At 47.1% G+C, this 15,263-nt stretch overlaps 1 protein-coding gene across 2 annotated transcripts in view; it reads right to left on the bottom strand.

The window, feature by feature from the left end:
• EEF2K (eukaryotic elongation factor 2 kinase) overlaps positions 1-15,263 on the bottom strand; it is a 103,312-nt gene that overhangs the window by 76,274 nt on the left and 11,775 nt on the right. For both annotated transcript variants that reach the window (XM_075565407.1, XM_075565408.1), the window contains exon 2: positions 11,952-12,278. In XM_075565407.1, the coding sequence (XP_075421522.1) occupies positions 11,952-12,197 (246 nt within the window). In that variant the 5' untranslated portion in view covers positions 12,198-12,278. The remainder of the gene's footprint in view (positions 1-11,951; positions 12,279-15,263) is intronic.

Raw genomic sequence — 15,263 nt, 5'->3', positions numbered from 1 at the left:
ATTAGGGGGTACTGGGCCTGGGAGTATTAGGGGTACTCGGGATAGGGGTATAGTGGGAGACGGTCCTCAGAGGAGAGAAGATGAGGACTCTCAGGCTGTAGATGTAAAGGAGACAGAGGAAGAGCTGCAGAGCTTTCTCCTCTTATAGCCGAGTGTAACTGTGTGACCGGGAGAGGGGATTCCCAGAGACACATCAGCTAATGTCCATCTGCAGCATCATGTAACAAAACCTTCAGCGGGAACAGGACAGGAAAACGAGTGGTCCGCTAATAACAGACAAAACAGTGACGTACAATGCACACGGGTTATCAATTATTTTTCAAATGGTATAAATGGTTCTGTGATTTAACCGCTTCAGTGACAGAGAGGCAAGCAAAGGCTTTGCTGTGCGTGTTATGTGGCTCGGCGATGCGTTTCCTGCCCCATGTGGCACAGGAGCTCTTGCGATACAGAGTATCACTGCCGCTGGTTACAAACACGTGGTATCTCCTGCAGGTGGTGGAGTACACGGCGGTGCAGCCGTTCGTACTCTCACCGTCTGATTCGCCCTGCAGCAGCAGCCCAGGAGCCAGCATATCTACGGAGGAGGAGTGGGTGTGGGAGGAGGAGGTGGTGGAGTACACTGTGGTGGAGAAGGTGATGGAGTACACTGTGATTGAGTACACGGTGGTGGAGCCGTTCGTACTCTCACCGCCTGGATCGCCCGGCAGCAGCAGCCCAGGAGCCAGCATATCTACGGAGGAGGAGGAATGGGTGTGTCAGGAGGGGGAGGTGTGTGAGTGGGATGATGATGATTGGGATACGGTGTGGGAGGAGGAAGAGGAGGTGTGGAATGATGATGATAAGGATGATGATGATGATGGGGGTACGGTTTGGGAGGAGGAAGAGGAGGTGTGGATTGATGATGATAAGGATGATGATGATGATGGGGGTACGGTGTGCGAGAAGGAAGAGGAGGTGTGGGATGATGATGATAAGGATGATGATGATGATGGGGGTATGGTGTGCGAGGAGGAAGAGGAGGCGAGGGATGATGATGGTGATGATGATGGGGACACGGTGTGGGAGGAGAAAGAGGAGGCGAGGGATGATGATGATGATGATGATGGGGACACGGTGTGGGAGGAGGAAGAGGAGGCGAGGGATGATGATGATGGGGGTACGGTGTGGGAGGAGGAAGAGGAGGCGAGGGATGATGATGATTCGGATGATGATGATGATTGGGATACGGTGTGGGAGGAGGAAGAGGAGGCGAGGGATGATGATGGGGGTACGGTGTGGGAGGAGGAAGAGGAGGCGAGGGATGATGACGATGATTCGGATGATGATGATGATGGGGGTACGGTGTGGGAGGAGGAAGAGGAGGAGAGGGTTGCAGGGAAGTGCTGCTTCCCCTTCCCATGGCTGAGCAGAAGACCCCAGCCACGTGCAGCACAGGGGCCAGGGAACAGGAGCATTCTGGGTTCCCTGAGAAGATGGATCCAGCGTTGGAGAGGCAGACAATAGCAGGAGGGCTGCAGGACGGGCTGGGTGACAGGAAGGGGCACATTAAAATTTTTTTAGAAAAAAAATTATATCACAAACTGTGCCCCCCCCCTCCTTTTTTTGCTCGTCTCCCTCTCCCCCATCTCTCTCGGCCCCATCCTCTCCCCTCTCAGCCCTGTCCTCCTCCTCGCTCCTACCGGCTGTAATCCCATCGCCCCCACTGGCATCCGTGTGTGTGTGTGTGTGTGTATGTGTGTGTGTGTATGTGTGTGTGTGTATGTGTGTGTGTATGTGTGTGTGTGTGTGTGTATGTATGTGTGTGTGTATATATGTGTGTATATGTATATATGTATGTATATGTATATATGTGTGTTATATGTATGTGTTGGGGTTTATATGTATTTGGAGGGGTTGGGGTTTATATGTATTGGGGGGGTTGGGGTTTATATGTATTGGGGGGGTTGGGGTTTATATGTATTGGGGGGGTTGGGGGTTTATATGTATTTGGGGGGGTTGGGGTTTATATGTATTTGGGGGGGTTGGGGATTATATGTATTTGGGGGGGTTGGGGGTTATATATATTGGGGGGGTTGGGGTTTATATGTATTTGGGGGGGTTGGGGTTTATATGTATTTGGGGGAGTTGGGGTTTATATGTATTTGGGGGGGTTGGGGTTTATATGTATTTGGGGGGGTTGGGGTTTATATGTATTGGGGAGTTGTGGTTTATCTGTATTTGGGGGGGCTGGGGTTTATATGTATTGGGGGGGGGGGTTGGGGTTTATCTGTATTTGGGGGGGTTGGTATTTATATGTATTTGGGGGGGTTGAGGTTTATATGTATTTGGGGGGGGGTGGGGTTTATCTGTATTTGGGGGGGGGGTTGGGGTTTATCTGTATTTGGGGGGGTTGGGGTTTATATGTATTGGGGGGGGGTGGGGTTTATCTGTATTTGGGGGGGGGGGTTGGGTTTTATATGTATTTGGGGGGGTTAAGGTTTATATGTATTTGGGGGGGTTGGGGTTTATATGTATTTGGGGGGGGTTGGGGTTTATCTGTATTTGGGGGGGGGGGTTGTGTGTGTGTCGGGGGATTAAATGAGCGTAGGGTAATTGATGCGCAGTGATCCAGGGATGATCCGATCGCCATTTAATGGGGTCAGGAAGGAATTTTTTCCCCCCACAACACACCTGGGGTTATGTTTCGCCTTCCTCTGGATCACTGTGCTGCTGGAGGGGCCTGCAGTGCATTGCTCTGCGTGTTACTATATCGCTCTGCAATGTGCTGCAGGCCCCTACCAGCAAAGAGATGCATTATTTAAATAAAATACCCTCTTTAATCCAACCTATGTGTAGTGTCTTTTCTATCCGTTGTATCTATTGCTAACAGCTCAGTGATTGTTACCCAGGTCGCTGCTCTAGTGTCACACTGCCAAGCCCGGGTGTGAGGGAGATTTATAGGGTCACATATACACTTCTGCCAAAGCACACGTGCAATCAGGAAGCCCCTCTGATCTGTAATGTATTTTATTCCCCACAAAGGTATCTAACAGGTAAAGAAACAGAGGAAGGCTAATGATCAATGTCACAGGAGACCAGGCCATTTACACCTCTTTATTGTATTGTATGTCTTTATTTATATCGCGCCATTAATGTACATAGCGCTTCACAGTAGTAATACGCGACAGTCATAAATAACAAATAATACAAATAACAGATAATGGGAATAAGTGCTTCAGACATAAAAGTAACATTTAGGAAGAGGAGTCCCTGCTCCGAGGAGCTTACAATCGAATTGGTAGGTAGGAAGAACGTACGGAGACAGTGGGATGGCATTCCTCTGCGTATTATTATATCTGTGTGTAATTATATCTCTCTGCGTCTTATTATATCATTCTACGTGTTATCATATCGCTCTGCGTGTTATTATATCTCTGTGCGTGTTATTATATCTCTGTGCGTGTTATTATATCTCTGCGTGTTATTATTTCTCTGCGTGTTATTATATCTCTGCGTGTTATTATATTTCTGCGTGTTATTATATCTCTGCGTGTTATTATATCTCTGCGCGTTTTATTATATCTCTGCGTGTTATTATATCTCTGTGCGTGTTATTATATCTCTGCGTGTTATTATATCTCTGCGTGTTATTATATCACTGTGTGTGTTGTTATATCTCTGCGTGTTATTATATCTCTGCGTGTTATTATATCTCTGCGTGTTATTATATCTCTGCGTGTTATTATATCTCTGCGTGTTATTATATCACTGTGTGTGTTGTTATATCTCTGCGTGTTATTATATCTCTGCGTGTTATTATATCTCTGCGTGTTATTATATCACTGTGTGTGTTGTTATATCTCTGCGTGTTATTATATCTCTGCGTGTTATTATATCTCTGCGTGTTATTATATCACTGTGTGTGTTGTTATATCTCTGCGTGTTATTATATCTCTCTGTCTTATTATATCTCTGTGTCTTATTATATCTCTGTGTCTTATTATATCATTCTACGTGTTATCATATCGCTATACATATTATTATATCTCTGCGTGTTATTATATCTCTGCGTGTTATTATATCTGTTTGTGTCGTATTATATCTGTGTGTTATTAGATCTCTGTGCGTGTTATTATATCTCTGCGTGTTATTATATCTCTTTGTGTCTTATTATATCTGTGTGTTATTATATCTGTGTGTTATTATATCTGTGTGTTATTATATCTGTGTGTTATTATATCTGTGTGTCTTATTATATCTCTGCGTGTTATTATATCTCTGTGTCTTATTATATCTCTGCATGTTATTATATCATTCTACGTGTTATAATAGAGCTATACATATTATTATATCTCTGCGTGTTATTATATCTCTATACATATTGTATGAGGAAAAAAAGAAATGAGGGCGGAAATAGTAAGGAGAACACAACCTTTATAGCATAAAAATAAAAGCAGCAGTAGTACAGTACCAGCACTGGGATACACAGAGGTATAAAACCAGCGCTGCAGTAACACGCACTGGGATACACAGAGGTATAAAACCAGCGCTGCAGTAACACGCACTGGGATACACAGAGGTATAAAACCAGCGCTGCAGTAACACGCACTGGGATACACAGAGGTATAAAACCAGTGCTGCAGTAACACGCACTGGGATACACAGAGGTATAAAACCGGTGCTGCAGTAAATGAATAGTGAAGCCGGGTAATTGCCTGGGATAGCTGAGGTAGCTGCTGGGGCCACGTAAGGAAGTCTCTTCCCCGTGTCCTGACCGTCCGTGATGCTGCCTGGGACCGCTGTGGGAGGGAGAGCCGATGTAACCACTATGAGCCCGTGCCTGAGCGCTGGCCCTCTGGGTGGCTACCCAGCAGCAGCAGCAGCTACCTCAGCTATCCCAGGCAATTACCCGGCTTCATTATTCATTTACTGCAGCACTGGTTTTATATCTCTGTGTATCCCAGCGCGTGTTACTGCAGCGCTGGTTTTATACCTCTGTGTATCCCAGTGCGTGTTACTGCAGCACTGGTTTTATACCTCTGTGTATCCCAGCGAGTGTTACTGCAGCACTGGTTTTATACCTCTGTGTATCCCAGTGCATGTTACTGCAGCGCTGGTTTTATACCTCTGTGTATCCCAGTGCGTGTTACTGCAGCACTGGTTTTATACCTCTGTGTATCCCAGTGCATGTTACTGCAGCGCTGGTTTTATACCTCTGTGTATCCCAGTGCGTGTTACTGCAGCGCTGGTTTTATACCTCTGTGTATCCCAGTGCATGTTACTGCAGCGCTGGTTTTATACCCCTGTGTATCCCAGTGCGTGTTACTGCAGCGCTGGTTTTATACCTCTGTGTATCCCAGTGCATGTTACTGCAGCACTGGTTTTATACCTCTGTGTATCCCAGTGCGTGTTACTGCAACGCTGGTTTTATACCTCTGTGTATCCCAGTGCATGTTACTGCAGCACTGGTTTTATACCTCTGTGTATCCCAGTGCATGTTACTGCAACGCTGGTTTTATACCTCTGTGTAACCCAGTGCATGTTACTGCAGCACTGGTTTTATACCTCTGTGTATCCCAGTGCGTGTTACTGCAGCGCTGGTTTTATACCTCTGTGTATCCCAGCGCGTGTTACTGCAGCACTGGTTTTATACCCCTGTGTATCCCAGCGCGTGTTACTGCAGCGCTGGTTTTATACCTCTGTGTATCCCAGCGCGTGTTACTACAGCACTGGTTTTATACCTCTGTGTATCCCAGCGCGTGTTACTGCAGCGCTGGTTTTATACCTCTGTGTATCCCAGCGCGTGTTACTGCAGCGCTGGTTTTATACCTCTGTGTATCCCAGCGCGTGTTACTGCAGCGCTGGTTTTATACCTCTGTGTATCCCAGCGTGTGTTACTGCAGCACTGGTTTTATACCCGCGTATCCCAGAGCATGTTACTGCAGCACTGGTTTTATAGCCCTGTGTATCCCAGTGCATGTTACTGCAGCGCTGGTTTTATACCTCTGTGTATCCCAGCACATGTTACTGCAGCACTGGTTTTATACCCCTGTGTATCCCAGTGCATGTTACTGCAGCGCTGGTTTTATACCTCTGTGTATCCCAGTGCATGTTACTGCAGCACTGGTTTTATACCCCTGTGTATCCCAGTGCTTGTTACTGCAGCGCTGGTTTTATACCTCTGTGTATCCCAGTGCGTTACTGCAGCGCTGGTTTTATACCTCTGTGTATCCCAGTGCATGTTACTGCAGCACTGGTTTTATACCTCTGTGTATCCCAGTGCGTGTTACTGCAGCACTGGTTTTATACCTCTGTGTATCCCAGTGCGTGTTACTGCAGCGCTGGTTTTATACCCCTGTGTATCCCAGTGCGTGTTACTGCAGCACTGGTTTTATACCTCTGTGTATCCCAGTGCGTGTTACTGCAGCACTGGTTTTATACCCCTGTGTATCCCAGTGCATGTTACTGCAACACTGGTTTTATACCTCTGTGTATCCCGTGCTTGTTACTGCAGCGCTGGTTTTATACCTCTGTGTATCCCAGTGCATGTTACTGCAGCACTGGTTTTATACCCGCGTATCCCAGTACATGTTACTGCAGCGCTGGTTTTATACCTCTGTGTATCCCAGCGCATGTTACTGCAGCGCTGGTTTTATACCCCTGTGTATCCCAGTGCGTGTTACTGCAGCACTGGTTTTATACCTCTGTGTATCCCAGTGCATGTTACTGCAGCACTGGTTTTATACCTCTGTGTATCCCAGTGCATGTTACTGCAGCGCTGGTTTTATACCCCTGTGTATCCCAGCGCATGTTACTGCAGCGCTGGTTTTATACCCGTGTATCCCAGTGCGTGTTACTGCAGCACTGGTTTTATACCTCTGTGTATCCCAGTGCGTGTTACTGCAGCACTGGTTTTATACCTCTGTGTATCCCAGTGCTTGTTACTGCAGTGCTGGTTTTATACCTCTGTGTATCCCAGCGCATGTTACTGCAGCACTGGTTTTATACCTCTGTGTATCCCAGCGCGTGTTACTTCAGCACTGGTTTTATACCTCTGTGTATCCCAGTGCGTGTTACTGCAGCACTGGTTTTATACCTCTGTGTATCCCAGTGCATGTTACTGCAGCGCTGGTTTTATACCTCTGTGTATCCCAGCGCGTGTTACTTCAGCACTGGTTTTATACCTCTGTGTATCCCAGTGCGTGTTACTGCAGCACTGGTTTTATACCTCTGTGTATCCCAGTGCATGTTACTGCAGCGCTGGTTTTATACCTCTGTGTATCCCAGTGCGTGTTACTGCAGCACTGGTTTTATACCTCTGTGTATCCCAGTGTGTGTTACTGCAGCGCTGGTTTTATACCCGTGTATCCCAGTGCGTGTTACTGCAGCACTGGTTTTATACCTCTGTGTATCCCAGTGCGTGTTACTGCAGCACTGGTTTTATACCCCTGTATATCCCAGTGCGTGTTACTGCAGCACTGGTTTTATCTCTGCGTATCCCAGTGCATGTTACTGCAGCGCTGGTTTTATACCCGTGTATCCCAGCGCATGTTACTGCAGCACTGGTTTTATACCTCTGTGTATCCCAGTGCGTGTTACTGCAGCGCTGGTTTAATACCCCTGTGTATCCCAGCGCATGTTACTGCAGCACTGGTTTTATACCTCTGTGTATCCCAGTGCTTGTTACTGCAGTGCTGGTTTTATACCTCTGTGTATCCCAGTGCGTGTTACTGCAGCACTGGTTTTATACCTCTGTGTATCCCAGTGTGTGTTACTGCAGCGCTGGTTTTATACCCGTGTATCCCAGTGCGTGTTACTGCAGCACTGGTTTTATACCTCTGTGTATCCCAGTGCGTGTTACTGCAGCACTGGTTTTATACCCCTGTATATCCCAGTGCGTGTTACTGCAGCACTGGTTTTATCTCTGCGTATCCCAGTGCATGTTACTGCAGCGCTGGTTTTATACCCGTGTATCCCAGCGCATGTTACTGCAGCACTGGTTTTATACCTCTGTGTATCCCAGTGCGTGTTACTGCAGCACTGGTTTTATACCTCTGTGTATCCCAGTGCATGTTACTGCAGCGCTGGTTTTATACCTCTGTGTATCCCAGTGCATGTTACTGCAGCACTGGTTTTATAAACCTGTGTATCCCAGTGCGTGTTACTGCAGCACTGGTTTTATACCTCTGTGTATCCCAGTGCATGTTACTGCAGCACTGGTTTTATACCCGCGTATCCCAGAGCATGTTACTGCAGCACTGGTTTTATACCTCTGTGTATCCCAGTGCATGTTACTGCAGCGCTGGTTTTATACCTGTGTATCCCAGTGCGTGTTACTGCAGCGCTGGTTTTATACCCCTGTGTATCCCAGTGCGTGTTACTGCAGCACTGGTTTTATCTCTGTGTATCCCAGCGCGTGTTACTGCAGCACTGGTTTTATACCTGTGTATCCCAGTGCGTGTTACTGCAGCACTGGTTTTATACCTCTGTGTATCCCAGTGCATGTTACTGCAGCACTGGTTTTATACCCGTGTATCCCAGTGCATGTTACTGCAGCACTGGTTTTATACCCCTGTGTATCCCAGTGCATGTTACTGCAGCGCTGGTTTTATACCCGTGTATCCCAGTGCGTGTTACTGCAGCACTGGTTTTATACCTCTGTGTATCCCAGTGCGTGTTACTGCAGCACTGGTTTTATACCCCTGTGTATCCCAGTGCGTTACTGCAGCACTGGTTTTATACCCGTGAATCCCAGTGCGTGTTACTGCAGCACTGGTTTTATACCTCTGTGTATCCCAGTGCGTGTTACTGCAGCGCTGGTTTTATACCTCTGTGTATCCCAGTGCGTGTTACTTCTGCGCTGGTTTTATACCTCTGTGTATCCCAGTGCGTGTTACTGCAGCGCTGGTTTTATACCGGTGTATCCCAGTGCGTGTTACTGCAGCACTGGTTTTATACCCCTGCGTATCCCAGTGCGTTACTGCAGCACTGGTTTTATACCCCTTTGTATCCCAGTGCGTGTTACTGCAGCACTGGTTTTATACCTCTGTGTATCCCAGTGCGTGTTACTGCAGCACTGGTTTTATACCTCTGTGTATCCCAGTGCGTGTTACTGCAGCACTGGTTTTATACCTCTGTGTATCCCAGTGCGTGTTACTGCAGCACTGGTTTTATACCTCTGTGTATCCCAGTGCGTGTTACTGCAGCACTGGTTTTATACCCCTGTGTATCCCAGTGCGTGTTACTGCAGCACTGGTTTTATACCCCTGTGTATCCCAGTGCGTGTTACTGCAGCACTGGTTTTATACCCCTGTGTATCCCAGTGCGTGTTACTGCAGCACTGGTTTTATACCCCTGTGTATCCCAGTGCGTGTTACTGCAGCACTGGTTTTATACCCGTGTATCCCAGTGCGTGTTACTGCAGCACTGGTTTTATACCCCTGTGTATCCCAGTGCGTGTTACTGCAGCACTGGTTTTATACCTGTGTATCCCAGTGCGTGTTACTGCAGCACTGGTTTTATACCTCTGTGTATCCCAGTGCATTTTACTGCAGCACTGGTTTTATACCTCTGTGTATCCCAGAGCGTGTTACTGCAGCACTGGTTTTATACCCCTGTGTATCCCAGTGCATGTTACTGCAGCACTGGTTTTATACCCGTGTATCCCAGTGCGTGTTACTGCAGCGCTGGTTTTATACCCCTGTGTATCCCAGTGCGTGTTACTGCAGCACTGGTTTTATACCCGTGTATCCCAGTGCATGTTACTGCAGCACTGGTTTTATACCCGTGTATCCCAGTGCATGTTACTGCAGCGCTGGTTTTATACCCCTGTGTATCCCAGTGCGTGTTACTGCAGCGCTGGTTTTATACCCGTATATCCCTGTGCATGTTACTGCAGCACTGGTTTTATACCCCTGTGTATCCCAGTGCGTGTTACTGCAGCACTGGTTTTATACCTCTGTGTATCCCAGTGCGTGTTACTGCAGCACTGGTTTTATACCTCTGTGTATCCCAGTGCGTGTTACTGCAGCACTGGTTTTATACCTCTGTGTATCCCAGTGCATGTTACTGCAGCGCTGATTTTATACCCGTGTATCCCAGTGCGTGTTACTGCAGCACTGGTTTTATACCTCTGTGTATCCCAGTGCATGTTACTGCAGCGCTGGTTTTATACCCGTGTATCCCTGTGCGTGTTACTGCAGCACTGGTTTTATACCTCAGTGTATCCCAGTGCATGTTACTGCAGCACTGGTTTTATACCCCTGCGTATCCCAGTGCGTTACTGCAGCACTGGTTTTATACCCGTGAATCCCAGTGCGTGTTACTGCAGCACTGGTTTTATACCTCTGTGTATCCCAGTGCGTGTTACTGCAGCACTGGTTTTATACACCTGTGTATCCCAGTGCGTGTTACTGCAGCACTGGTTTTATACCTCTGTGTATCCCAGTGCGTGTTACTGCAGCACTGGTTTTATACCTCTGTGTATCCCAGTGCATGTTACTGCAGCGCTGGTTTTATACCCGTGTGTATCCCAGTGCATGTTACTGCAGCACTGGTTTTATACCCCTGTGTATCCCAGAGCATGTTACTGCAGCACTGGTTTTATACCCCTGTGTATGCCAGAGCATGTTACTGCAGCACTGGTTTTATACCCGTGTGTATCCCAGTGCATGTTACTGCAGCACTGGTTTTATACCCCTGTGTATGCCAGAGCATGTTACTGCAGCACTGGTTTTATACCCCTGTGTATCCCGGTGCGTTACTGTAATCCGGGACACACAGGGAACCGGGACAGGACACAAAAAAACGGGACTGTCCCGGCAAAAGGGGGACAAATGGTTCCCTTTATATATATGCACTGTGGCTGTTTCCGTGTCAAAACAGATCCAGCGGTAATTTAGAGCAGTTGTTTGGTCTTTGTAATTGTGGAGATCTCTGATAGATCCCGTCCTATAAGTATGATATATGTGTAATAGTTTTTTTTTTTTAAATGCCTGGTCTCTATATGCAGCACTTAATGGAAATGAATATGTGACTTTAGCCAGTAATTGTCTAATCTATATAGAGGTGTTTCATTTCAGAGAACAGAATCTAGTTAGAGAAGAGGGATGCTTCATTTCGCACATACTGTATCATCCCTTCCATAATGGTGTGTAAAAGTCAGCGCCATGGCTTAACATAAGTAGGATAGTCTTTTGTTTAATGTTATCAAGTATTACCAAGCAACACAATGCTGTCTTCAGATATCAAAATCCATGTTATAAATAACCTTTAATTCAATCGAGTTGCTGTGCTCTGTATATGTGTTTCCGTGGAAATATTTGTAATTTCCTGGTTTTCTCAGAATTAGCCTCCAATGTTGCCAGTCCATGACATCACAGTGACATCACTTCGGCTGATACAATTCTTATACATTAGCAGTTGCCGAAGGATATGGCGCTGGCTTTGCTCGGGAAGAATTCAACCTCATCCTAATTTTAAAAATAGCCCTCTAATAAGTTATGGTTTTCATCAAGTTCAAAAAACGATTCTAGAGAAATCAAATTAACCACTTTAGTGCTGGAGGGCTTTAAACATATTTTATGCAATGAACGGTGATATGTCTTTAAAGCATTTACCTTATCTGAACCCCCAGGAGAATTAAATTTAAAAAATTGTTACTGTTCAACGCTAATCCTTTTATTTGAGAAAAAAAAAAGAAGAGTAAAAAAAAAATTCCCCCCATGCATTGCACGACCTTCCATCACGGGGTCAAAATAATAAGGAACCATCATTTACTGAATTAAATTAAACAATTGTGTACATTACATTCATAAATCCAAGGTAAGGACAACCAGTTTTGATAAAAATTGACTATAATGATGAAATGATGTCTGTGAATTTGGGATATTCTGGATCATTTAGGATCCCACGCAATTGCTTTGCTTGCCTGTCCCTAGCATTGCCTTTGGTCTTATTTACTGACCTACCTTGATTTTGAACGAGTTCCTGGGAGAAGAGCTGTTTTCGTACCCCTCGGGCTTCACCAGTTTGCTGACGTAACAGGAGTTTTTCTTGTTTGTTTCGTGGTGTGACGCTGGGTCATCCGTGATGGGGCAGATGAAGAAATGGTCCTCCTCGTCGCTGTCGGCCTTGCAGTAATCTGAGCACTGGTCTTTGAGTGAGCGGGCGTTATCGAGACCTTCCATCCTGAACATAAGGTCCTCGTCTGCCATGGTCTCTGGGATCTCGGAAGAACGCGCTGGATGACTGAAATAGCCAGAGTGCAATAGCAGATTGGCATTCAGCAAAAGGGCCTGCAAACCAACAAATACAAATAATCCATAAACAAATATATACCACTGTAAACAGGTGAGTGACACCTATCAGATCAGAGTTATAAACATTATCCCACCTGTAAAAGCAATACTCTTTTGATTATAACATACATGGTAATCTCCTTGCGCTGGTACATGATATAATTGGACTCGAAATGATGCATAAGGCTACTCTCCTTACTACTTGATGTTTGGACGAGAAGCCCGACTACCCATTGACCTGTGTTGTGGGGTTGTAGCAGATGGCACATCCCCCACCACTTACATGAAATATGTACAGAAACTTAGGGAACGACTGCAAGAGGCGTACCGGCTGGCTGCCACTGCAGCCGATACCAACAAATCGAGGGAATAAGGGCTGATATGACAGGAGAGAGCACGACCAAGAGTTACAAAAAGATGATAGGGTGCTTATCCGGAACCTGGGTGCACCTGGCAAAACATAAACTAGCAGATCGCTGGAAAGCTGAGCCCCATGTATTAATAGACAAACTAAAAGGATTGCCGGTCTACAGATTGAAGCTTGAAAAGGGAAGTGGGTCAGAGGGGACAATACATAGGAACCACCTGTTACCTATAGGCAGTGTTCGACAAACCTATACATTTGCTTGCCCCGGGCGAGTGGATTTAACATCGTGGCGAGCTCCTATTGGCCCAAGCAGCACACGTGTGGTACTAGGTGGCGAGTAGATTTTTTTGTTCGGCGAGTAGATTTTTTGGTGATTTGTCGACCACTGCCTATAGGTGACCACAATGTATAATACCAATTCCAACCTTCGTGGAGGGTATAATAGATACCCCCTATATCAGTAAGCCTCTACCTGCGTACCACACACATCAAATTCATGTCGCAGACAATAAAGCATAATAAGCGGCAAAGACCTGCCACTATCCGTGATCTAAGCTAGACTGGGTGTTAGTTCAGGGGTGCCCAAACTTTGTTCCCTGTGCCCCCCTGTCGGCAGTTCCCCTCTCTCCGCCCCCCCCCCCCTCCTCTTACCTCGGCTCCAGCGTCATGACGCCGTGTTGCCATGGCAACGTGTCCAAGAAGCCGCCGTAGCCAAGGTAAGTGAGGTTTACAGAGGCCTCTGCCACTTCCCTGGCACTTTATTTAATTGCCTTCGGGAAGTGCGGTGGGCCTCTGTAAACCCCGCGCCCCCCATAGACAGACAGTCTCACGCCCCCCTGTGTTAGTGGGTGCCAGACCTTTAAAAAGCCTACTACTCTCTGGTTGAGGGACTCTCTGATCCTGGAGTTAAACACCGCTATAGAGGGGCCACGCTGTGCGGGGACTTTCCACACCCTACCCCTGCCAGGAAGAACGCAAGGGCCCCAAAGGTAAACTTGCCTCTAACTGACTTTTGTGTTATCATTGGTAACCCTCCAACTGATGGCGTAACCACTGTGACAGTCACCGCTCAAGAGAGGAGCTAGGCCAGTTTCTTTTTAATCTGAACATAAGCTGTATTTTATGTTCTTAAAACTTCAGTTAATAAAAAGCCTATATTATTTCCCCCCCCTGAAATAAGTCTCCTGTTTCAACCTCTGCTTGCATCTACTACAGGGCCCCAGCTATCAGGTTTACAGCTGCCCTAACAAGGGTAGCAAGGCCAACTAAAACCCACAACATGGCTACAAGCGGACCCTTGCCAAGAGAAGGCAGCTTCTCTCGTAAAATGTTTTAGGGAGGGGGTTTAACATCCCAAGCCCCCCACGCAAGTCAGAATCTAAAATCAGCCATCACATACGCCAACTGCTACACCGCATTGGGGGTCACACAAGAGCTGAAGGCTGATTTAGGTCCAAGGGAGGTGTATCTCAGCAATTTCAATGGGAAACAATGATGGATAGACAAGGGCCAGGCTAACGAAGAGCTCCCGCTCTTTACAGACGCCACAGGGTTTCGGCGCCTTTTTCATGGGTGGGACGCAGTCTTAACAAAGAATATTGCTTTCCTGGAGCTGTTCCTCATCATAGTAGCAGTAGAGCGGTGGGCGAGAGAGCCAAGTCGCAAGCACATAATATTTTGGTTGGACAAGCTGGAGGAAGCGGGTACAGTGACCAGCCTCTCAGCATCATCAGGCCCAGTGATTCAGCTCCTGCACCGGCTTGTGCTGCTGTGCAAAGCTAAGCACGTTCCAGGTAGATTAAACATAATAGCAGATCCCCCGTCACGCCCAGGCAAAGACAAGCATGTTCCAGGTAGATTAAACATAATAGCAGATCCCCCGTCACGCCCATGCATAGACAAGCATGTTCCCGGTAGATTAAACATAATTGAACAGTGAACATATCAACAGTGGCGCTCTAGTTAACTTTGTGCAACAAAAATCAGTGCACAACAATATGTGTGGAGACAACAATATGATATACAAACACATATGCTGATTGCTGCTGTGACCCGGTGGAGGGATTTCTCTCACAATCCCATGTGAAGTAGATGAAGTGTTGATCGTTGGGAAGCGCAAAACATGTGGAAATAGAAAAAATAGTCTAATGGTGTAGTATTGTTGTGATAACAGTGGTAATGTCTTTCTTCGGAAAACCAAGGACGGTGAAACGCGTAGAGTGTCGCTAGCAACTGCATCTCACAGCTGACCGGAAGCCTGGACCCCTGCGGACGTCACTTCCAGTATCGCCGAAACGCATCCGTGTGACGCATGCCACAGCAGGAAGCAGAGCACAGGGGAAGCAGAGAATCAATCTATCCTGCAGCCGAGATCCAGTAGTGAGATCTAAATGCCTGTATAAGGCTGCGGTCCCAGTAAATGTCTGTGACACGCGTGCCCGGCTGGGGGGGGGGGGGGGGCGGCGCGTGTCACAGCGCTAACCGCGATCGGCGGTCTGTGAGGAGAGGAGAATCTTGCGACGGGAGGGGGCGTGGTCGGGGATTTGCGGGGGCGTGGCCATTACGTCACGCGGCTGGTTCGCCCTCATTGGCCCTCATCCGTCGCTAGGAGTAAA

This window comes from Ascaphus truei, chromosome 11 (assembly GCF_040206685.1).
Source record: "Ascaphus truei isolate aAscTru1 chromosome 11, aAscTru1.hap1, whole genome shotgun sequence".
NCBI classification, from domain to species: Eukaryota; Metazoa; Chordata; class Amphibia; order Anura; family Ascaphidae; genus Ascaphus; species Ascaphus truei.
The sequence above is the reverse complement of the archived record's forward strand: the minus strand, read 5'-3'. Positions and strand labels throughout refer to the sequence as shown.